The 24,182-nt window shown below is 52.1% G+C and overlaps 2 protein-coding genes across 5 annotated transcripts; one reads left to right on the forward strand and one right to left on the reverse strand.

The window, feature by feature from the left end:
• Positions 1–265: 265 nt before the first annotated feature.
• On the reverse strand, positions 266–6,612 carry PRRG2 (proline rich and Gla domain 2). Of its 3 annotated transcripts, none has more exons than XM_082436027.1 (7): positions 6,509–6,612; positions 4,952–5,048; positions 4,585–4,760; positions 4,369–4,408; positions 2,183–2,318; positions 1,197–1,340; positions 266–812 (listed from the first exon to the last, which is right to left on the reverse strand). In XM_082436027.1, the coding sequence occupies exons 2-7, from the start codon at positions 5,034–5,036 to the stop codon at positions 794–796; spliced, it is 600 nt and encodes a 199-aa protein (XP_082292153.1). In that variant the 5' UTR covers positions 5,037–5,048; positions 6,509–6,612; the 3' UTR covers positions 266–793. The 3 variants fall into 3 exon arrangements, with proteins under 3 accessions (XP_082292153.1, XP_082292152.1, XP_082292151.1); XM_082436026.1 differs by lacking the exon at positions 6,509–6,612 and adding an exon at positions 5,160–6,419 and having other exon boundaries at positions 267–812; XM_082436025.1 differs by lacking the exon at positions 6,509–6,612 and adding an exon at positions 5,708–6,417 and having other exon boundaries at positions 269–812.
• Positions 6,545–21,512, forward strand: NOSIP (nitric oxide synthase interacting protein). 2 transcript variants are annotated; one of them, XM_082436010.1, is made up of 9 exons: positions 6,545–6,664; positions 15,585–15,757; positions 16,324–16,429; positions 18,064–18,145; positions 19,594–19,753; positions 19,849–19,967; positions 20,124–20,311; positions 20,427–20,535; positions 20,719–21,512. In XM_082436010.1, exons 2-9 carry the CDS (start codon positions 15,688–15,690, stop codon positions 20,788–20,790), a joined length of 906 nt encoding a protein of 301 aa, XP_082292136.1. In that variant the 5' UTR covers positions 6,545–6,664; positions 15,585–15,687; the 3' UTR covers positions 20,791–21,512. The 2 variants fall into 2 exon arrangements, with proteins under 2 accessions (XP_082292136.1, XP_082292137.1); XM_082436011.1 differs by lacking the exon at positions 6,545–6,664 and adding an exon at positions 6,693–7,099.
• Positions 21,513–24,182: the final 2,670 nt, after the last annotated feature.

The raw sequence follows: 24,182 nt of genomic DNA on the forward strand, positions 1-24,182 counted from the left end.
AAGGGGGGGCGGGCGGCGGGGTGTCTGGCTGCGCTCCGCTTCCTCCCACAATCCCGTGCAAATGCAAAAAAAAAAGAGAGAGAGAGAGAGAGAGAGGCAGACAGAGCGTTAGCAGGGCCTGAGGGTGTAGGGCGCAGCGTTTGTACAGAAAGCCAGCTCCGCCGTGCGCAGACGCGCCCGGGTACGCGGTTCAGTTTATTTGTTGGGTTTTTTTTGCATTATTTCACTCTTTTGGGTCTCTTTTCCAAAGGGTTTTTATTTAGGGAAAGAGCTCAATTCCAGTCCCCCAGGTGCAGTGTGTGCCTGCCCCCAACCAAGCACGCTTGCAAATATGCCCCCCACCCTTTCCCTGGATTGCAGAGTGCCCCCGTGCGCGCACGGGGAGCACACGAAAACACGCGTGAACACAGGCAGGGCTCTGCCTGTCCGTGGCCCGTGACACTGAGGGCGATGGCCGTGTCACACTTGCTCACACGCGAGTCTGCGAGGCACTGCGCGCCTGAGTCGGAGTTTCCACGCGCGCCTATCCCGGGGGCGGGGCTGGTGGGTACCCCCACCATTAGGAGAGCGTGGGGGCCTGCGAGGCGCCGGGACGCGGGAACACGTTGCCCGGGAACTTGCGTGTATCCGTACGCGGCGGAAACACGTGTGTTAGGGTAGGCCTCAGGCCGGACGATCCCTACTGCCATCACCCCTCCAAGCTCAGCTCCGGAGTTTAAGAGGCCTGGGGGTTTCCGGAATCCGGTGTGAATCTGGGGCACGGTGCGGAGAACCCCGGCTCCGAAACAGCTCTTCAGCGCGGCCTCCTGAGGCTGCAAGGGGAGGGGCACAGTGGGGAGTCAAAGGCCCGGCTGTTTTTGCCCCCTCAACCAAGACCACTCCGACCCAACCTGGGCGTCTCAGACTATCCTCTGGGTACAAGACCCACCCCCCCATAATACTACACACACACACACACACACGCACACCCCTATAATACTACACACACACGCACACACACACATGCACACACACACGCCTAGGCCACGCCCCCGCTCTCCAAGACACACACACACGGCTGGGCCACGCCCCCGCCCTCCAAGCCTCCCCCGGATAATAAGCTCAAAATTCCAAATCCCGCCCCTAAGCCCGCGCCCCTCCTCCGGCAGTGCCCTCCCCTCTGTGCCCCGCCCCCAGGCAGAAGCCCAGCCCCATACCTGGCGTAGGGAGGCGGTGGTGCGTCGTGCACCCCAGGGGCCAACAGCGCCTGCTCGTAGGTGGGGAGGCCCGCGGGTGGGGGTGGAGGTGGAGGCAGGGGCGTCGGCGGGCTCAGAGAGCTCAGGGGGCTGATGAGCTCGGCCCTGGGGACAGAAGGTGCACTGTTAGCAGGATAGAGAGCCTTGGGAGAAGGAGGAAAGACGTAGGGAGACAGAGACACTGAGGGTGGTGGGGAGACAGAGGTGGAAGGGAGGTGGACCAAGGAAAAAGAGAGTCACCGTCAACCTGACTCTACACACAGAAAAGCACCTCGAAGTGACAGGCAGATGCACAGGGACAGGCAGCCACAGAAATCAACAACTGCTGAGACAGACTCGTTCACAGACACACGTGCTCCAGATACAAGCAGAGAGTCGTGGAGAAAGAGGCAGCCCTGCAGAGGCAGGCAGACACACACAAGAAACAGACAGACACAACAGAGATACACTCAGCCACAAATTTCCCAGATCCACTCTTAACAATAACCTCTTCCTAGAAACCTTTAGACCCACTATACTTCAAGACTAATGCTCAAGCCCTCTCTTCGACCCTGCCACTGAGAGAGACACACCTAGACAACTGACACAGGCACACACAAACACAGCTACACCTTGTCACCACGGAAACTGACATCCCACAGACACCCACAGACCACAGGCTGCAGCCTCACCAGATACAATACCCACAGAATGATAATCACACATAAAACTGGTACTGCAAAGACAGCCAGGCAGCAAATATTGAGTTCCTACTTTGTGCCAGGTGCTGTGGATATAGTCAGAGAGATGCCACAACTGGACACAGAATCTCACAGACTCACTCTCCACATGACGGTCTCCTCAGATCTTTCAGCAGCGCCCAACCGCCCCCAATCTGGCCCATCTCCTTAGGTTGACCCTTCCTCCCTTCCCTGCTCCCCAGCCCCTCCTCCCCAAAGCCCCCTTACTCTTGAGGACAGGGCTGCTGGCCTCGGTCCTGACGGCAATGCAGATACCAAAAGGCTCCCAGGCTGGCCAGGACCATGAGCAGGATGCCCACTGTCAGTCCCACAGCCATGCTTGCTACGTCCACTCGTCCACGTCCTATGGGGGGGAGGAGGGCACAGCGTTAGGGGCTGTCACCCTCTCCAACATCCAGATACCTTCCCCTGAGGTAGGGGAAACCTTTCCACATTTCCCCTGAGGGAAGACGACTGGCCAAGAAGGCAGAGCTGGGGCCACTTCCTAGCTGTGTGAACTCAGGCAACTCACCTCACTCATTTCTGTGAGCCTCCATTTCCTGCTCTGTAAAATGGGAATAATAACCCCTCCCTGATAGGTTGCAAAAATGGGAATAATAATAGGTTGCAAAAATGGGAATAATAACCCCTCCCTGATAGGTTGCAAAAATGGGAATAATAACCCCTCCCTGATAGGTTGCAAAAATGCAATGAATTAAATGCAGAAACCTGGGATAACCTCATCTGAGACTAGAAAATACGGCAATTGTCTCCCTAAGAGGAGAGAGAACCCGCCTAAGATTGCAGTTGACATGCTTACTTAGGGTAGGGAGTTCAGACAGCCAACTCTCTGAACCCCCATACTGAGCATCGCCAGATTTAGCAAAGAATAATGAGGATACCCAGTTAAGTGTGAATTTTACATAAACAGTGGATTTTTGTTTTTTAGCCACCGCAGACAGCATGCAGGATCTTAGTTCCCCGACCAGGGATCGAACCCGTCCATGCCCCCTACAGTGAAAGCACGGAGTCCTAACCACTGGACTGCCCGGGAATTCTAATTTTTTAGTATAAGTACGTCCCATGGAATATATGAGATATACTTATACTAAAAAATTATTCCTGTGTATTTGAAATTCACATTTAACTGGGCTGGGGGAGAGCTGTCCTGTATTTTATCTGGCAACCCCGTCCCCTCTGGAATGCAATACCTTTTACCAACCAGGCTAAAGAGGGGCAAGGCCTTACCAGAAGGCTAGGAACAATTTATCTATCAAGGAGGAATGTAGGGACATCCCCTCAAAAACAGATTGCTGGGGTTTAGAACTCATGTGGACCCTTGGCTAAGGTGAAGCGCCTTTAGCAATCAAGGCTTCATGTCTGAGGAGAAGGGGGGTGGGGCACAGGGAGGACCCTGGCTTTGTGAGGCCTTGCTAGGTCTTGCTGCTGGGGAAACTTCCTTTAGCACTGGGTAGGGGGGACTTTCCTCAAACAGTAAACCTCAGGCTTTTAGCCCTCTTAGCAAAAAGCTGCACTAAGAAGGCGGAGGGGGGGGGGTGGTGGGGGGGGGTGGGGAGCAGCCTTCCTGATTCAGACATGTTTCAGGTGGACTCGAGAAGCCAACAGGCCTTGATAGGCCTGTAGCAAAGCAGTTACCTCCCCTAGCAACCAATGTGAGGACTTCAGCCCAGACTTAGGGCCTGTTGCTAAGGTGGAACCACCCCTAGCAACCAGGCCACTCAGGGCCTGGAGGGGGGTCCTCCTGTGGGCAGGAGGCCTTGGGTCCTGAGCTTGGCTAGGTGTGGTTGCTAGGAAGAAGGCCTCCTTAGCAACCAGGCTGAAGCCAGGATGGGGTTGTGGGGGAGGGGAAGCCAACCAGGTAGTGAGTGCTGCTGTCTTCCTTGGTCCAGCCTGGCCAGGCTTTGTTGCTAAGGAGCAGCCCCCTCTTAGCAACAAGGCTGCAGCCACGATGGGGCCTCAGAACTCAGAGGAGGGGTTGGGGCTGGGCTGATCGGGCAGGTGAGGACAGACAGGTTTCCACCAATTGGCCTAGCCCAGACCCGTTGCTAGGGAGCGACCCCCCTAGCAACCAAGCTGCAGAAGGGGCTGGGGCTCTGGACTCCAAAGAGGGGCTCAGGTGGGCCAGGGCCTCTGAGCCTGAGGCCTCAGGGCTGTAACCTCTCCTTCCAACTGTCCTCCTTCCTGGGGACATGGGACCTACCCCGAGTAAGGTGTGGTGGGTTCCTCGGGCAAGGGCTCTAGTCTCAGAGGAGGGGATTTCTTTACCAACCCCCTCCAGGAACTCAGGAGCATGGAACATGGAGGGGGTGAGATTGGGCTGGGGGATGTTCGTTCAGCCTCCACAGAAAGGAGCTGCCTTAGTTGCACAGAATGAGAGGGCTCCCCCAACTCACCTCCTTTGCCATTGTAGATGTAGTTCTCCCAAAAGCGCTCCTTGAATGGGCAGGAGGAGAGAAGGCAGAAAGGCATCAACTGGGAGATTCTACACCCCCAAACCAGCCCGCCCTGATGATCTCTGAGGCACGAGGGCAGAGGGAGCTGAGGGGCAGGACACGCCCGCCCCAGGTCCTGGAGAAGACAAAGGGACTCCGGGGACCCCAGGCCCTCACCGTCAGAGTATTGTCCTCAAAGTACTCCCGCGCCTCTTCCCAGGAACACCTCTCCTCTTGACACTCCCGTTCCAGGTTCCCTGGCGTGAACAGCTCCAGGTCCCAGTGGTTAGCTCGTGGAATCCGCCTACGGCTGCCCAGGAAGCTCTGGGCCTCTGGGGAGTCCAGGAAGACTTCTGGACCCAAAAGACATAAGGGACAGAAAAATGGAGGGTTCCTAGTATGGGGGACATGAAGGAGCCAGAACTTAAGGGGATGAAGAGCTATGGGGTCCCGGGGGAGGAGGCAACTGCAGGCAGGATTTTTCCTGGGCCAGAGGAAGGTGGATGTTTGTGCCTGGACTCCGGCTCTTCCCGCAAACGCTCACCTTGGTCTTGCTCCCCACTGGGTGAGGTGTCCAGGCAGGTGGTCAATCCCAGGTACAGCAGCAGCACAGAGGGGTGGCTCCTCATATTTTGTGGACACTAGGAACCAGGTGTGGTTAGATGAGAAGTGCCTCAGCTCCTGGAGAATGAGGCCAGGTCTCCCCACCCGGACTCTGTGGTCCAGGAATTATAATAATAGCAGATACTTACGTGGCCTGTATCCTGGACCAGGCACTGTTCAAGGTCATTTACCTTTATCAACTCAGTTTCATTTTCACCACAGTGCTATTATTATCTCCATTTGATACAGGAGGAAACTGAGGCACAGAGAAGTAAAAGAACTTGCCCAAGTTCATACAGTTTGCAAGATTCAGAGGCAGGATTTCAGCAAAGGCAGTGTCCCTCCAGAAACCAGAGCCAGGAGTTTATCTTTTTTTCTGCTGTGTCTGCAGCCCCCAGCATGGGTTTTGGCACAAAGCAGGAGCTCATAAACATGTCCATTGATAGGGATTCCTTCTTCCTGGTAATTTCCATGTATATCCACCTCTCTGTGCCCATTGCCACATTCAGCCACAGAATCAAAGATTACAGAAGAGGTAAAACCAGAGGCCTGTATCCTGGGGTCCAGGAGTTGGGGGAGGGGGCAGCGGTCCTGGACTCTTGGGTTTGGGGGCCCCAACTTCTGGGTCCCAGAAGAGCAGGGAGCCAGGTAGCCAGGGTCCCCAAGCCAAGCTCTGCCTCCAGGGACATTCACTTACCTGCCTAGACTTGTGAGCACTGTCCCCTCCTCCTTAATCAGGGCCTCCTCGGCCAGCTGCAGCCAGCCGTGAAGGGGGACAGGGGAGAAGGGAGGGGAGAGGAAGGAGGGGGTACCTTGCTCACTATAGTCGGCACAATCCTGGTTTCTGGCCAGAGGGGCGGGGTTTGCGATTACCTGCCCTGGGCGGGACTCAGGTAAGGGACAAAGTATTTAAAGGGACCTTATGATTAAGGGTCTAAGGTCCAGAGCCCCGTAGCGAGGCCAGGGTCTCCGACACCGTGGGGCACTTAGGGAATTGGATAGGCGCCCCCTCCCCGCCTATCCAATTTCCCCCCAGAGAGCTCGCCAGACAGAGCTAGGGAAATAAACAGCTAGGTCTCCAGATATCTAGGTATCTAGAAACTGGCGGGAAACTTGTGCCTTGGTCCCTGGGGGTAGGTGGGTATGCCGTAGTAAATTCCTGCTTCCTGAGAACGGCTCTGACTTCCGATTTCTCAAGTGCTCCATATATAAAGTGGGGACAGAGGAGTTGTCCCTTCTCTATTGTCTCTTATTTTGCAGCAGAAAAGTGGATGATATGCTTTGGTAAGCGGGCTTTTCAATCTCTGGGCGAAGTGATTAGTCCTTAAACACAGGCTTGGGGAGAAGCAAAGCCTAGCTACAAGCAGGAAATCGCCCGCGCAGGGAAACGCCTAGTATATGCTAAGCACGCCCCCTATTCACGCCAGTTTCACTAACCGGAACCTTCGACTTGCCACTCACGTTTCCGGAGGGAGGAAGAGAAGAAGGGAGCACTTACCAAGCCAGAAGAGATACCTCCGCAAATAGGGGCAGATCTACTTCCGGTCTCTTCCGCCGGGAGGAAGTGAGCGGAGCGGAGAGGGAAAACAGCGCTCCTTTCCGGTGTAGGGGTACAGTTGAAGTAGTTACCGACGAGGGAGGAGTCGTGCGTGAGGTGAGTTCCAGGCGGTGGAAGGATAGTGTTAGTGAGATCGCCTTCCGGTGGGCAAGAGTCTTGGGCTCCTGAGGGAGACTAGGACAGGATTTTGAATTCCCGACTTCATGGCAATCCTTAATAGAGCACTCTAGGCGCCCCAAGTTTGAAGCCGGACTGCAGGTCCCAGAAATCCCTGGAGGTAGCCAAACCTTCAGCCGGCAGTTCTCAGGAGAGTTTTAGTTCCACTGCAGACGGATGGGCCGGGGATCCCAGGGGAAAGAGGAGACTGGGACTCCTAGGGGTCTAATGAGTGAGAGTTGAGGAAGAAGCACCCCTTTCCTGGCCTCCGTTTCCCAGACTGTGATGGGGAGGGCGGAGTAGGATTGTGCAGTCGCCTGCCGCCGCCTCCCTGCACCTTTTTGACGGCCGCTTCCCTCTCGGAGTAGCTGTAGGGTTAACGTTTTCCTCTGTGGAGCTTTGGGGTCAGGCAGTCCTGGGTTCACATCCTGAAGGTGTTGCTGATTCGGTGTGAACTCGGGTCTTGATGGGTCCTTAAAGGACCCTTGATGCGTCCTTTCACTTTAATATTTTATTATGTTTTATTATGAAAATGTTCCAACTTATATAAAAGTGAGAGAATAATAGAAGAATCCCTATCGCCCAGAGTTACTAGTTATTAATATTTTTTGACATATTGGCTGGGTATTTTTTAAAATTAAATATATAAGGCAAATCCTATCCATCGTGAGATTTCACCCGTAAATACCTCAGGATACATGTGTAAAAAACAGGGACATTTTAACAACATTGTAAATTAACTATACTTCAACTTTTTAAAAAATTTTTAATTTTTAAAAAGCACACACGCACACAAAAAAGCAGGGACATTTTCTTCCATGACCACAATACTATTACACTTACAAAAGCAACCCTAATATTACCTATTACTTGGTCCATAATCAAATTCTGCTTCTGAAAAAATGCCTTTAAAAAAAAGAAGTTTCACTTTTTTGAATCAGAATCCATTCAAGTCATTGTTATGTCTCTTAAGTTGCTCTTAATTTCAAACAGTCTCCCCTCCACCCCACCCTGGTTTTTTTTTTGGCAATTGATTCATTGAAGAAACTGGGTCAGTTATTCCGTTATCATCCCACCATCTGAACTTGTCTCTTTGCTTCTTTGAAATGGTGATGGCCTTTCACTTACTCCTCTATTATTCCCGCCGCACCCCCTCTCCCCAGCTGCCACACCCTCTCTCTATGGATTAACCTAATCCGGACTTTTCACATAAATGGAATCTTCTTCCTGTCTGGTTTCTTTCACTTAGCATAATGTTGTCAAGGTTCATCCATTTTGTAGCATGTATCAGTACTTCTTTTTAAAGCTGAATAATATTCCTTTGTATGAGATACACCATATTTTGTTTATCCACGCGTCAGTCAATGGACATTTGTGTTGTTTCCACTTTTTGGCTATTGTGAATATGCTGCTTGCACTTGTGTACAAGTTTTAGCGTGGACATAAATTTTCATTTCTTTTGGCGGTGGAATTGCTGAATCAAATGGTAACTCTGTGTTTAGCCTTCTGAGGAACTGCCAGACTTTTCCAAAGTGGCTGCTTCATTTTGCATTCCCACCCTCAGGGTCTGAGGGTTTCAATTTCTCCACACTTGTTATGATCCGACTTTTTTTTTTTTTGGCCATGCCGAGTGGCATGCGGGATCTTCCCCGACCGGGGATCGAACCTGTGTCCCCTGCAGTGGATGAGCGGAGTCTTAACCACCGGACCGCCAGGGAAGTCCATGATCTGACTTTTTTTTTTTTTTTTAGCTTTTTAAATTTTTATTTATTTATTTATTTTAGTTTTGGCTGTGTTGGGTCTTCGTTTCTGTGCGAGGGCTTTCTCTAGTTGCGGCGAGCGGGGCCACTCTTCATCGCGGTGCGCGGGCCTCTCACTGTCGCGGGCTCTCTTGTTGCGGAGCACAAGCTCCAGACGCGCAGGCTCAGTAGTTGTGGCTCACGGGCTTAGTTGCTCCGCGGCATGTGGGATCTTCCCAGACCAGGGCCCGAACCCGTGTCCCTGCATTGGCAGGCAGATTCTCAACCACTGCGCCACCAGGGAAGCCCATGATCTGACTTTTTGACTGTAGTCATCCTGTGGGTATGAAGTGGTATCTCACTGCTGTTTCTTGTTTTTGTTTTTTTTAAGATTTTTTCAATGGGGACCCTTTTTAAAGTCTTTATTGAATTTGTTACAGTATTGCTTCTGTTTTATGTTTTGTTTTTTTGGCCACGAGGCATGAGGCATGTGGGATGTTCGCTCCTGGACCAGGGATCGAACCCGCACCCCTTGCATTGGAAGGCGAAGTCTTAATCACTGGACCACCAGGGAAGTCCCTCACTGCTGTTTTGACTGCATTTCCTTCATGATTAATGATGTGGAACATTTTTTTTCATGTGCTTATTGGCCATTTATATATCCTCTTTGGAGAAATGTCTGTTTCGATCCTTTGCCCGTTTTTAAATTGGGTTATTTGTCTTTTTATTATTGGGTTGTAAACTTCTTATATATTCTAGATACAATTCCTTTGTCAGACAGGTGATTGGCAACCACCACCTGTTTTGGTACAGCTTGCAAACTAAGAATGGTTTTTAACATTTTTCAATAATTGGAAAAGACCGTAACCAACAAGGACCCACTGTATCTCACAGAGAACTATACTCAATATTTTGTAATACCCTATAAGGGAAAAGAATCTGAAAAAGAATATATATATCTCAATCACTTTGCTGTACACCTGAAACTAACACAATCCTGTAAATCAACTATACTTCAATTTTTTTAAAATTGGAAAAAAATCAAAAGAAGAATAATATTTTGTGATATGTGATTCAGATACCAGTGTCCATAAAAGAAGTTGTGACAGGGGCCATGTGGCCCACAAAGGTGAAAATCTTTACTCTCTAGCCTTTTCTGGCTGATCCTTGCTATAGCCTCTGGCTTCCTAGAATCAGGAAATTAAATTGAAAGGCTTGATTAATTTAGCTTCAGGCATCTTGGCATGGCTGCTTCAGAGCTGCTAGCTTCTCGCCTGGCTGTCCCACTTTTAGGGGTGGTGAGATTGATCAGGGGCTTCAGGTAGTGTTTACAGACTTAACGTTTGTCCCCAACCCCACCCGAAATCTTATATCTCCAATATGACTATTTGGAGCTAGGACCTTTCCCGAAGTAATTAGGGTTTAATGAGGTCATAAGAGTGCGGTCCTACTCCATGAGGTTGGTGTCCTTAGAAGAGCAGGAGATGCCAGAGGGCAAGCACTCTCTCTGCCCTGTGAGGACACAGCCAGAAGGTGGCCAGCCATCTGCAAACCAGGAGGAGAGGCCTCACCAAAACCCAACCATGGTGCCACCCTGATCTCAGACTTCTGGCCTCCAGAACTGTGAGAAAATAATTGTCTGTTGTGTCAGCCACCCAGTCTATGGCATTTTGTTTTGGCAGTCCTAGCTGACTAATACAGGTAGGAACAGCACAAACATGCCATTGTAAAGCTATGTTTTTCTCCTTTCTACTAGCGAGTATTAACACCCTGCGGATGTCCCGTTGCCATCAGGTGCCTTAGTGAATCAGTTATGTCATCAGGGGTTGCAAAATGGTGGCTTTCCAATTCTTTCATTCCTCCCACATTTCTTTATCCAAGCTGTTTTTCACCTGAGCCACGTCCAAGGATCAGTAGAAGGGAGTGACGTGATCTAAGCTCCCTTTTGAAAAGCTCACCAGGGCTCCTCTGTCAAGGAACAGACTGAGGAAGAGACCAGTTAATCCCTCCGGGCCTCTGTTTTCTCACCTCTAAAATGGGGAGAACCTACCTCAGAGGTTATCCCGAGGACCGAATGCGTTCAGAATTATGAAGCACTTTGCCCAGGGCCTGGTGCATAAGTGTTGGAAGGATGTGATGGTCATTTCTGTTCCTGCAGTGCTTTTGTATTGATTGGATGGATGATTCATTCATTGATTACACACTTCCCCTGGCCCTAGGGTTGGAAGTGGTTAACTGATCCTATCTGACATCTCTGTGCCCCCCAGGTGCCAGGCAGTGCCAGGACCCATCCTGGAGTCCAACCCAGGCCCCGCCTCTAGGGGCTTCTAGTCTGGGGGGAGAAATTCCGAGGGGTGGCAGCTATAATGGACGGAAATCAGGGCATTGTCAGAGCACCAGGAATGCCTAACCCAGGCTACCCAGAAGAGGCGACTCCTGATGGAGCCTGGGAGGAGGAAGGGGACGGGATTTCCAGGCGGAAGGTCCAGGCCTACAGGAGCTGCCCCGTTCCACGCTGAGAGTCAGCACAGTGCCTGGGGCTGCCTGCAGCCAGACAGCATCAGGGATGGTGAAGGCCACAGACTCACATGCCTGGGTCAGACCCCGGCTGCATGACCTTGGGCACCTTCTCCCTGCCTCTGTTTCCTTGTTTGTAGCAACTGTTTGGGTTGTGGCATCCGGTGGAGTTAATATGTATCAAATACTTAGAACAGGGCCAGGTTCACCAAACCTCTTAAATAAATACCAGTCATTATTAATAGAAAATCTCAGACCCTCGCTTTTGCTCTTAGGGAGCTCCCTCTTTCCTGCTTCCAACACATCCTGTTTGTGTCTGTGATTTCCTTGAGTGTAATCGGCCCTTTGGGTTCCTTTAACACAGGTCTGTGCCCCCGTGGGACGGCCTGCAGCAGTCATGTGACCCACGCTATTCAAGGGGGGGGCTCGTAGCATCCTTTAGTTCTCAGAGGGTTCTCTGATCCCAAGAGATTCAGGATTCAAACGAATCAACTGCAGAAAAAGATGGTCGGGAGAGAATAAGGGAGATTTGAATACAAGCTGAATAGTAAAGGATGTTAAGGGATTATTAATGCATTAATGGTAGTGTGGTCATGTTTTTTAAACACAGTAGCCACGAGTCCCCAGAGGCTGTGGGGCACTTTGATATGTGGCTAGTGCCCCCGAGGGACTGTGTTTTTTTAATCATTTCATTTTGATTAGTTTAAATTCAAGCACCGATACTGGATTCAATCCCTGGAAAACTTTTAAGTACGTTTGGCACAAGCAGGGCGTGTGAATGTACATTTGCTCCTGTAAATTTTATGAACCCGAAATATAGGACAAGTTTCTCTAATGAAACTTTCGTGTCTGAATTGAGATGTGTTGAGAGAGTGGACTAGATTCTGGATTTTGAAGACTTTGTAGGAGAACGGGAATGAGTTGGCCTTTATTCTTGGATTGTGACCTCCCCAGGAGCTCTGCAGCTGTCACACGGCTAAGGGGGCGGCTCCAGAGCCCGGCTGCCTGGGTTCAAGTCTGGCTCTGTTGCCACTTCCCAGCTGGGGGACTCCATGGGCCTGTTTTCTCCTCTGTAAAATGGGAAGGAGGATATATAACAGCTGATGTTACTTTGGATGTGGCCTCTCTGAAAAGCTAGTGATGTGAGATGGTAGTAGTTCTGTTTTCTCTTTTGAGGTTTTCCTCACTGAGGAGACAATAAAGCTGCCGACCCCTGGTCAACCCTGGTCAGCGGTTCTCAAACTTTTTGGTCTCAGGACCTTAAAAATCATCAAGGACTCCAAAAAGCTTTTGTTTGTGGGAGTTCTGTCTAGCAGGATTTGCTGTATCAGGGGAATTCCCCTGGCAGTCCAGTGGTTAGGACTCGGCATTTTCACTGCTGAGGGCCTGGGTTCGATCCCTGGTCAGGAAAGTAAGATCCTGCAAGCCTCGCTGCCTGGCCGAAAGAAAAAAAGATTTGCCATATCAGAAAGGAAAACAGACATGAAACTGTCTTTATTGAGATATAATTCACATGACACAAAACTCACCGATTTAAAGTATACAATTCGTGGTTTTCCGTATAATCACTGTTTTTGCAACCATCACCATTTTCTGATTTCAGGACATTTTCATCACTGCAGAAAGAAACCCCATACCCCTTAGCAGCCACTGCATCCCCCAACCCTGGTCCCCCCTTCTCCCAGCCTGTGGCAACCACCAATCTGCTTTCTGTCTCTATGGATCTGCCCATTCTGGACCTTTCACATAAATGGAATCAACAACACGTGGCCTTTTGTACCTGGCTCTGTTCACTCCACATGATATAACAGACATTTTTAAAACCCAAGGATGTACAAGCACAAGTCACACAGCCTCTGGAAAACCCCACTGGACACTCGAGTGAAGGAGAGGAACAAAGGCAAACACATTTGTTTTATTTATTTATTTTTAGAGAGCTCTTTTTATATTTATTTATTTATTTATTTGGCTGCGCTGGGTCTTAGTTGCAGCACGTGGGATCTTCGTTGCGGCATGCAGGATATTTAGTTGGAGCATGCAAACTCTTAGTTGCGGCATGTGTGTGGGATCTAGTTCCCTGACCAGGGATCGAACCCACGCCCCCTGCATTGAGAGCACAGAGTCTTAGCCACTGGACCACCAGGGAAGTCCCAAACATGATTTAGTATTACAGAAATAGTTTCGTGGACTCCCTGAAACTATCTTAGGGACCCCTGGGGTCCCTGGACCTTCCTTTGAGAACCACTGCCCTAGGCAAATGGCTTCACTTCTGTGCCTGAGTTTGCCTCTCTCCAAAGTGGAGATGGGGATGGCATGGACCTCAGAGGGTGGCTGAGGTTGGACGACTGAGAGTTGGCCTGGGGGTCAGGGGTCAAGCAGTGTCCCTTGGGATTATTCCCATGACCGCCTGGCGAAGTAAAGAGATGCTCCATCTATAGCGGTTCCTCTCTCTCTCAGAAGGAAAATGTCCCGGTCCACAAAGCCAAAGAACTTGGCTACAAGACAAGCAGCCCAGTGCCAAATACCGCAGAGGGTCAAGGCAGTTGACAACTAAGAATAGAGTGGGGAATTTGTCCCTGAGGAGGTGAACTCGACCTTCATGAGTGCCAGTGGGGAGGGGGGAGCTGGGGCGGAAGCCAGGGGGCCAGGGCGGAGGAGGGGGATGGCAGGTGAGGTGGCAGCAGGTGCTGGGCTTGCTCCAAAGCTGGGGGTGAGCGGAAGCTGGAGGAGGGGTGGTGGATGGAGTTGGGGTGTTTCACAAAGGTTACCTTCTGCAAGCAGCACCGTGGCCGCAGCTGGGGTGATAGAAATGTTCCGCATCTCGATTTGGGGGGGGGGTAGTTACGAGGGTGTATGCAATTGTCAAAACCTATCAAGCTGCATCCTTAAGGTCTGTGCATCTATTCTATGTAAATATACCTACAAAACAAAAAATGGGTTTCTGGGAGGAAGACGCCAGTAGGGGGAGTGCGAGATCTGTAGCTCAAGGAGAGGTTTGTGTTTGAGTTTTGAAAGTGAAAGGCAAGTTTCTGAAAGCATCCCGAACCGGGAAATAAAATGAAGTTGCTTTTTTACATTTTGGGATCTCCTGGTTGTGCCTCCCTCCCCCACCTTCTGGATCCTCCTTGCAGCCACAGAGCCAGAGAGAATATTTCCTGAACATTCCATATGCCATGCTCTGAGTATGACCTCATTTAGTCCACACAGCAATCCAATCGTGTCAACTAGATCCCATGGTTCTCCCCACTTCTTACCAAAGGACTCAGAGAGTCAATTACAAGTCCAGAGTCACAGCCAGTAGGGGGCCAACCTTGGACTCAAGCCCAGGCAGGTCTTATTTCTTTGATCCATATAACCCCCTCCTTCTTGTTTCATTTATTCTTATTTATCCCCTAGTCAGTCCCCTCCCCTACACAGGCAATCATTCTTATATACATCATCTTTTGTTTGCAGGTGTTTAAAATGTATCATTTTGTGCATGTGCAGATTGTTTTATTTCTTACTTTTTTCACCCAGCATTGTGTTTTTAAGATCCACCCACAGGAATTCCCTGTTGGTCTGGTGGTTAGGACTCCGCGCTTTCACTGCCGAGGGCGAGGGTTCGATCCCTGGTTGGGAAACTAAGACTCCACAAGCTGCGTGGCACTGCCAAAAGAAAAAAAGTCACCCACGGTGCTCTGTACACACCTAGTCAGTTGCATCTCACTGCTGGGTGGTCTCCTTGAGGGGCAGTCACTATCCATTCCGCGAGGGCGGGATATTCAGTTGCCTTTGACTCCCCTCCAGTATAAATAACACCACTGTGAACATCCTCATACATGCTCCCTAGTGGGTGTCGCCTTTGGGGCGCATACACCCAAGTGCAGAATCGCCTGCACTCACTTTGCTGAAGTACCACCAGCCTGTGTTCCCCCAGCATCACCTGAGGGGATTCCTATCACCCACCCTCACCCTATCCAGCTCCTATCTTATCCAGCTCTCGAAGTTTCGCCCACCAGCCTAGTGATAGATTTAAAATGATGTCTCACTGTGGTTTTCCTGTGAGGAGAATTTGAGGCATCTCTCCATCTACCTGTTAGTCTTTGAGCTTCTTCTGAAAATCGCCTCTTCATATCCTCTGCTCATTTTCCTATTGGGGTAGCTGGGTTTTTCTTGTTGATTTGCCAGAGTTCCGCGTACAGTCAGTTCTGTTCTAACACTTGTTTTGAAAACTCGAGATTTATTCCAGTGCGATTGACACATTAGGGAACAATTTGAGCATAAGGCATGTTGCACCTAAAGGAACCCAGGTGCGCTTGGTTGAAATGAGCGTGTAGGCATACACAGAGCACACGCTCAACACATCCAGAACATCTACTGGGCGCTTCAGTTCCCCACTCGTGGTACGAGCCCCACTGATCACATCTGGTGCTAGAACTTTCCATTAGATAACCCTCCTTCCACCACCTCACAGTAACTCACAACGTGTACCCCTTCCGACACCACTTCCACAAGCAAACTTCAGGTCTTTTTCAGGGTTAATTGCCATATTTTTTTTTTGGAGGTATAGGCATTTCTTAACCATTTAACATGTGCAAAGCTCTCTTCCCCTGCCCCACTCCCAGCTTTCCCATCAGATCAGATCGGGGGCCAGAAAGGTCCAGTCCTCTCTGCCTGGGCTCCCTCTGGTCACACAGCCCTGCAGCTGCCCCTTCCTTACCCCCTGGGATGACGCGCCACGGCAAGAACTGCACGGCGGGGGCTGTCTACACCTACCATGAGAAGAAGAAGGACACAGGTACTGGGGTTGGGAGGGGGGACAAATGGACCCTGAAGTCCCCATGTTACTTTGCTCCTCTGGTTGTGCTTTCTGGGCATGTGTCTTTCCCCTGACCATGTAAGTAACAGCCACATGACTGATGGTCATGACCGGAAACGTAACAGCCCACGTGAGCCAGCGACCTTCTCCCTGCCTTGTCGTGGGCACTGCGTTAAGTGCCTTCCATGCTAAGCCTCCCCGAACACCCACTGAGGAAGGAATCACTGTTGTCAGGCCATATTCCAGAGGCGGAAACTGAGGCCCAGAGAGGTACAGACGCTTGAGCTTGGTCACAGAGCCAGAAGGCCCGAGGGGAGCCAGTTACGAGCCTCTTCCCCGAGCTGCCTCAGGGACAGGGCCTGTCTGTCACTCACCCTCCGGGGATGAACGCCTTCCTGTGGGTTGTGCAGCCTTGTCCCCAACGCAGATGCACAGCCCAAGCTCTGAGTCCCCCCACCTCGGAGTCCTCTCTGTGCCTTTCTCTCCGGGTTTGGAGAAGGGCACATCTCCTGCCTCTCCATCCCTCTACCTCTCTCCGTCCCCAGCGGCCTCAGGCTACGGCACCCAGAACATTCGACTGAGCCGGGATGCCGTCAAGGACTTCGATTGCTGCTGCCTCTCTCTGCAGCCCTGCCATGACCCTGTTGTTACGTAAGCTGGGAACGCGGGTGGGCGGGTCAGGGTGGCGAGGGCAAGGGAACCGCCAGGAGGGGGCTGCACAGCCAGGGCGCCCTGGCAAGCCACCTACCCTCCCTCAGCCTCAGTGTTCTCCTCTGAGACATGGGCATGATCCTAGTACGCTTCATCCACCTACCCTCCCTCAGCCTCAGTGTTCTCCTCTGAGACATGGGCATGATCCTAGTACGCTTCATGGGGTGTGGAAAAGAATACATTCACAATAGAGGGTAGGGCTCCTGGAAAGTTGCTAGCCCATAATAACAGCTCACGTGTGGAGTGCTTACTGTTACCTGCCTCTTAGCGTCTGGCAAAGGCTTCAGTGAGATAATGGGTAGAAGATACTTAGTCCACTGACTAAATATGTGCTCAACTACTGGTCCATTTTGTAGACATCGCGATGAGAGTAGATCGTGGTTCAGGGTCCCCGAGGCCACCGGGAGGCTCAATGGTTCACTAGAAGAACCCATAGAACTCAGCAAAGCAGTTATCCTCAAATGACAGTTTATGACAGCAAAAGGTTACAGATTAAAACCAGCAATGGGGGTGGTTTCCCAGGCAGTCCAGTGGTTAAGACTCCGAGCTTCCAGCGCAGGGGGTGTGGGTTTGATCCCTGGTCGGGGAACTAAGATCCCACATGCCGGGCTTCCCTGGTGGTGCAGTGGTTAAGAATCCGCCTGCCAATACAGGGGACACGGGCTTGATCCCCAGTCCGGGAAGATCCCACATACCACAGAGCAACTAAACCCATGCACCACAACTACTGAACCTGTGCTCTAGAGCCCGTGAGCCACAACTACTGAAGCCCACGCACCTAGAGCCCATGCTCCACAACAAGAGAAGCCACTGCAATGAGAAGCCCGCCCACCGCAACGAAGAGTAGCCCCTGCTCGCCGCAACTAGAGAAAGCCCGTACGCAGCAACAAAGACCCAACGCAGCCAAAAATAAATAAATAAAATAATATAAAAGATCCCACATGCCGCGTGGCACGGCCAAAAAAAATTTTTTAAATAAATAAAATCAGTGGGAAAAGACAGATGGGGCAGAGTCCCAGAGAGACCAGGCACAAGCTTCCTTTGTCTCTCTCAGTAGAGTCGCAGGAAAGCGCTTAATTTTCACAGCAGCAGTTACTACCCACCAGGAAGCTCGCTCCGGCCTTGGTGTCCAGGGTTTTTATTGGAGGTTAGTCACCTAGGCCTGGCTGACCTTGGTCTTCAGCCCCTCCAGAGGTCCAGCTCACACCACATGGTCCCAGCCTCCCAGGCAAACAGAGACACTCTTAACAGGCAGGACATTCCAAGGCCTAGAGGTGCCCTCCCAGGAGCCAGTCCTTTGGCTGGAATGTGCAGGGTTTGGACAGCCCAGGCCTGCTGAGCTAACCCTTTACTGCGCAAGATTTTGCCTATGCATCAGAGAACATTATAAAGCCAGGAGAGTTAAAACTGTGCGGTCACCTCAGAGAGCTAAGCCGAGTCCTGAGTGAGCAGCTGCCTATAAGACGCTTAGTGGTTGCCCTGGGCAGGGAGCTGATGTTTGGCAGGTGACTGTTAACCTCTGGCCATGTGGCCTGGGCCAGGCCCTGTTTTCTCATCCCTTCCTCTCTTTGCAGCCCCGATGGCTACCTGTATGAGCGGGAGGCAATCCTAGAGTACATTTTGCACCAGAAGAAGGAGATCGCCCGGCAGATGAAGGTGGTGGGGCTGGGAGAAGGGGGTGCAGGCATGGGTAGGCAGTTTCGATGCTGGGCCTCCCGTCTAAATTCCTCCCCGCCCAGGCCTCTACCTGTGCTGTTCCCTCTGCCAGGCACACCATCCCCTCCCACTTCTGGTTAAATTCTTCTCGTTCTCCAGATTTCAGCCCAGGTGTTGCCTCCTCTAGCCTCTTGCTAGTCCAGGGCCCTGAGAGTTTGCCCCTGTCACCTCTTCTTTGGCACTTGTCACAGTTGTGACTCTACTGTGGCTGTCTGATACAGGACCCAGGGGCAGGGAGCAGGGCTCTCACCCACCCCAAGGCCCTAGGTTCTCGGGACATACTTGGTAAATGAGTGGATGCCAGCTCATCTCCTTGGGCCTCAGTTTTATTGTCTCTAAAATGGGCTGACAGGGCCAAACTAGAGGGCACTGCAGGGCGTGCGGGAAGTGCTCACAGATAAGAAATTTTTAGGCATTTTCTTGGAGCCAGGCCCACCTTCCATGGCTGAGCTCATTTTGTGGCAAGGAGGGACCCAGTCTCCCTCCTTGTTCTGCCGGCTTTTCCGGAGCTCAGGAAGCACTGGGGGCCAGATTCTTGTTGAGGTTTTGGTCTGTAGTGCGTGGCTTCCCCTGTGCCCAGGTCCTCCACCCGGCCTGGTGGCCCCCTCATCGTGGAGCCCACATCGGAAGCCTTCCCGAGCATCAGTCAGCGTCAGCGTTCCCTCCTTGCTCACTGGGTGGCCGGAGCAGTGTCTCCTCTTGCCCTCACGCTGCCTGAGCCTTCATGGCTCCATAAACCTTCTCTGCTCCCTACTATCCTGGAACTCGGGCCCTTGAGGGCAGGGACAGAGTCTACACTGCATGGACTGTATAATAGATAAGTGATAAGATATACTGTATAATTAATATCATATGGCCCAAAATTACATTTATTGAGCACTTACTATGTGCCAGGCCAGGTGCTAAGTGTTTTAAAAAATCATCGTGTGTAACCCTCCCAGTGAGCCTCCGAGGTAGGTCACCATTGTCAGCCTGTTTTACGGATGAAGAAACTGAGGCCAGGAGAGGTCACAGTGCTTACTGGAGGCCACAGAGCTAATCAGTGACAAAGGCAGGGTTTGAGCTCTGGCGGTCTGCCTTCAGCCAAGCTGTTGACCACCGAGTCCCAAACCAGCTAAACTGGAAATGGCTTAACCGTCCTACAGTTGGTGAAGGGACAAGCAAAGGCAGCAGAGGCACACGATGGGTAACTGTGCAGCCGATTAAAGATTCACACCCAGGCAGTCACCAGCCTCTAGCAAACAGAGCCTCTGCCAGGAACCTCCCCTGTATGGGTTCTAGTTCACCCACGTTTAAATTCAAAGAGGCACCCCAGCCCCCACCTAGGGTGCCCCAAACTCACAAGCCGCAGGAGGATGCCTAGCTCGCTTCTGCCTGGCTGCCCGCAGGCCTACGAGAAGCAGCGGGGCGTCCGCCGCGAGGAGCAGCAGGAGCTGCGGCGGGCGGCCGCACAGGACCAGGTGCGGGGCTTCCTGGAGAAGGAGGCGGCCATCGTGAGCCGGCCCCTCAACCCCTTCACGCCCAAGGCCGCCTCCGGGAACTGCCCCGGTGAGAGAGAAGTGCACATGCGAGTGGGTGGGGGTCCCGCGGGGCCGGGTGCCTCCCTGGGTGCGGCGTCCTAACCCCTCTCCCCGCCCCCGCAGATGATGCCCGACCCGGGTCCAGCGCGGGCCCCACAGGCAAGGACAAGGACAAAGCGCTGCCCAGCTTCTGGATCCCGTCGCTGACCCCCGAGGCCAAGGCCACCAAGCTGGAGAAGCCGGTGAGCCGCCTACCCCAGCAAGCGCCCGTGTGTGCCCACTTTGCCAGAGAGAGCCAGGGTCCTGAGGGCCCTCGCCCCTCCCTCACAGGGACCCCCATCCTCCCTCCACCTGGCTCTAGCCCCGCCTGTTGACTCGGCCCCCCTCCTGCTCCCCAGTCGCGCATCGTGACCTGCCCCATGTCCGGGAAGCCGCTGCGCATGTCCGACTTGACGCCCGTGCGCTTCACGCCGCTCGACAGCTCCGTGGACCGCGTGGGGCTCATCACGCGCAGCGAGCGCTACGTGTGCGCCGTGACCCGCGACAGCCTGAGCAACGCCACGCCGTGTGCCGTCCTGCGGCCCTCGTGAGTCACTTGGGGGACAGCCTGGGGACCTGCGGGACGGGGCGGGCTTGGGGTGCGGCTTTCTCTTTGGGGCGGGGCCTCTGATCATTGTACCCCACCGTCACCCTCACTGCAGTGGGGCCGTGGTCACCGTGGAGTGCGTGGAGAAGCTGATTCGCAAGGACATGGTGGACCCCGTGACCGGAGAGAAGCTCACGGACCGCGACATCATCGTGCTGCAGCGGGTGAGTGGCACCCCTCCTCCCTGTCCCCTCGCCTTCCGGTAACCCCGACCTGCTTCCAGAGGGCCCACCCCCTTACCGAGGCCCCGCCCCACCAAGGGGGCGGGGCCCAACCTCACCTCGCGGGCTAGGGAACCCCGACGGCACCCCAGCTCCCTGACGCCTCTCCTCCTCCTCCTCCTCTAGGGCGGCACGGGCTTCGCGGGCTCCGGAGTGAAGCTGCAGGCCGAGAAGTCCCGGCCGGTGATGCAGGCCTGAGCACACGGGAAACCAAATAAATGGGCTTGTTGGACGCGACAGGCCGTGTGGCGCCTTCATTCACCGCGCCGGAGCCCGGTGACGGCGTGCGCTCAGGAATGACTGCACTTTGAAAGCGTGGGCTAAAAATATTTGATGTGTTCTCACGTTAAGAGTAATATCTGAATCGAATGCAAACGCACAGCTTTAAATGGGTTGAGTGGCCAGAAGCTGGAGTCTGGGCCGCGACCACAGGAGGGCGCCACTTTAACGGACTATAGAAATCCCCGCACTTTTTTTTTAGTTAAGCCAAATTTGAAGCCCAGGAGGCGACCCGGAACGCGTCTCCCGTTGTAAAGTTTGATAAGACACGCAAAGGAAATGAAGTGCTGTGTGTGACTGAGAAAGCGAACAGCCGGCATCCTGTCTAGAGAAGGCAGTCAGGAACACTCCCTCCCCCACCACCTGGAGGCTGGAGGGTGAAGAGGAAGAAGAAACCACAAGTGCAGAGTCCCGGAGGCAGCAAAGTACTTGGCAGGTGTGAAGAGAGGGAGGAGTTCAGAGCAACCAGGCCTAGTGGACCTGCCCAGAGTTCAGACTTGACTAGGAGGGCAGGGGTGGCCTTTAAAGCTATGTTTTTAATAACCATTGAGTCACAAAAGCAGACCCTGTGCAGTGTGGAGAACCAGAGCATACAGTCAAACAAAGATTGCAAAAATAAAGACTTAAAAGTCCTGACTGTCTGAGCGATACCCAGGTCCTGTCCTTCCAGGTCTTTCTCACACGAGTTTTTTCAACAAAGTGAGATTTCCATGCAAATACTTTCCTGTTCATTGAACAGTCTCTACCTTTTCATTTTGGTAAAAGGTCTTCTCATCTAATGCCCAGGCGAGATTCAGAGTGTCCTTGAGTGCTGGGCAAGCCCCTGTCTGGTACAGGACCAGTTGGTGTGTCCGGCTGCAGGGAAAGGTGTTAGCAAGAGGGTGGATCATCCTTGCACCCTGGGGAGCCCCGGAAACCCAGCAGTTCCTCAGACGCTTCTAGACCCTTCCCTTGGTCCCTAAGAGCCCTCATGCCCCACTCTTGGGCTCCCAGTCCCTCGTTTTGGGAGAAGAATGCTTGTACCCATTTTGCAGAACAGCCCACTGAGGCTGAGAAGACAATGTGCTCAAAGTCACACTGCTCAAGGCCATAGCTGAGCCCAGGTTCACCCAGAGGTCAGCCACCTCCAGATATCTGCACCCCCCCCCCATTCAGTCCTGCCCTCCTCCACATCCTTTGCACCCTTCCTCCCCTAGGTTTCCCACAGTGCCACCCACAGACCTCTCCACCTTGGCAAGCTCCCACCCCATCCCTTTACCCAGAATGATAGAGATCTTCCCTCCTTCTCTAAACACCCCCAATCCCCGTCCTCTTATGAGCTCTCAACCACCCCGAGTCTTTTCTCTCAGTCCTCCCCACCCAAGGATCCTGTTTATGTGTAGTACAGACCACTCCCCACCCCAAATAAAGATGTAAAGGTGCAAGATTGGAAATTCTGGATTTCCACAAGGAGCCTAAATCCCACTCTTTAGTTCACAGGCCCTTTGAGACACTCTGCGGGGAGGGGTGGGGTGTGAGTCAAGGTCCTCACTCTAAGCCATAGGTTTCCTTTAAGATTTCAAAGGTAACGAGGAGAGGAAGCAAGAGTCAGACCACAGCTGAAGCTGTGGCAGAAGGGCGGGACGGGAAGTGGAGACAAATTCTGTGTTTTCTCAGCAGAGGTTCCTTAGACACTGGTCTAGAGTTCAAAGCAAAGGGGCTTCCCTGGTGGCGCAGTGGTTAAGAATCCGCCTGCCAACGCAGGGGACACGGGTGCGAGCCCTGGTCCGGGAAGATTCCCACATGCCGCGGAGCAACGGAGCCCGTGCGCTGCAACTACTAAGCCTGCGCTCTAGAGCCCATGAGCCACAACTACCGAGCCCACGCGCCTAGAACCCATGCTCCTCAACAAGAGAAGCCACCGCAATGAGAAGCCCGCGCATCGCAATGAAGAGTAGCCCCCGCTCGCTGCAACTAGAGAAAGCCCGTGCGCAGCAACGAAAACCCAGTGCAGCCAAAAATAAATAAATTTATTTAAAAAAAAGAATCAGAAGATCTGACATCGTCAAGAGACCCCACCCGACTGCTTCTCCCAGGCTGGCTCTCAGAAGCCGGTGGCTTTCATCACTAATCTGGAGGTGTCAGGGGTCACCAGTGGGAGAACTAAAAGCAGAAACAGTTCCAAAGTTCCCGAATTTCTCAGTAAGCACGTGGAGACACTAGAATTTTCTTTACTACGCCGGTAGGCATGGAAACTGGGGAAACGATTTGGCCACATGTAGTAAAACTAAAGAATGGTGACTGCATGACCTGGCAATCTTACTCTGACCTCTGCAACCAACACACATACAAACAGCCTCAACAAAACGCAAACTAGAATGTTCACAGCAGCTCTGTTTGTCATAGCCGCTTACTGGAAATGACCCAAGTTTATCAACAGCAGAATGCATGACCTGTGGGCCATTCCCAGTGGAGTGCTATACAGCAACGAAAAGGACCACTCTACGAAACATCTATGAGTGCACACAACGTGCTTTTAGTTCTCTAAATAAATAGGCGGAAGTATGCCCTTTGAAATCGGGGTAGTAGTTATCCTTGGGGAGGTGATGTCTGGGTCCTCCCGGGGGCTGATAGTGTTTTCTTTCTCCATCTGAGAACTAGTTTCAGGTGTGTGCATGCAGTCTGAAAATTCATGTTGCTGAACACTTGAGTTGTACACTTTTCATATGTTATTCTCCCATAAAAATGTCCTTAAATTCACTGCAATAACAAAGAGATGTCCTTGGCAGTTTGGCAGTGTCTACCGAATTCATAAATTCCATTTCTAGGAATTTATCTGCAGTTAAATTCATGGAAAATTACGGATGTGCTAGTGCCTTCTGTGCCGCATCCTTTGGAAGAGAAAAGACTAGAAACAACTTAAATGTTGTTCAGTAGAGAACTGGTTAAATAATCTATCCAGGGACTTCCCTGGTGGCGCAGTGGTTAAGAATCCGCCTGCCAATGCAGGGGATACGGGTTCAAGCCCTGGTCCGGGAAGATCCCACATGCCACAGGGCAACTAAGCCCGTGTGCCACAACTACTGAGCCTGCGTGCCACAACTACTGAAGCCTGCACGCCTAGAGCCCGTGCTCCGAAGCAAGAGAAAACCCCGCTCACCGCAACTAGAGAAAGCCTGTGCACAGCAACGAAGACCCAAAGCAGCCAAAAATAAAATATATATATATAAATAAAATAAATTTATAAAAAAAAAATAAATAAATAATCTATCCAGGAGAATATCACTCAGCTGTAAGACTGTGAGAGAGAGAGAGAGAGAAAGCAGGGGGAA

Source organism: Balaenoptera physalus (assembly GCF_965194825.1).
Source record: "Balaenoptera physalus genome assembly, chromosome: 19".
Taxonomy (NCBI): domain Eukaryota; kingdom Metazoa; phylum Chordata; class Mammalia; order Artiodactyla; family Balaenopteridae; genus Balaenoptera; species Balaenoptera physalus.

Coding starts and splice junctions, on each gene's coding strand:
- PRRG2 (XM_082436027.1), bottom strand. CDS start 5,036: ATGAGGAGCCACCCCTCTGTGCTGCTGCTGTACCTGGGATTGACCACC. Junction 4,761..4,951: donor CAGTGGGGAGCAAGACCAAG/GTGAGCGTTTGC, acceptor TTTTGGGTCCAG/AAGTCTTCCTGGACTCCCCA. Junction 4,409..4,584: donor TTGAGGACAATACTCTGACG/GTGAGGGCCTGG, acceptor TGCCCATTCAAG/GAGCGCTTTTGGGAGAACTA.
- NOSIP (XM_082436010.1), top strand. CDS start 15,688: ATGACGCGCCACGGCAAGAACTGCACGGCGGGGGCTGTCTACACCTAC. Junction 15,758..16,323: donor TGAGAAGAAGAAGGACACAG/GTACTGGGGTTG, acceptor CTCCGTCCCCAG/CGGCCTCAGGCTACGGCACC. Junction 18,146..19,593: donor AGATCGCCCGGCAGATGAAG/GTGGTGGGGCTG, acceptor GGCTGCCCGCAG/GCCTACGAGAAGCAGCGGGG.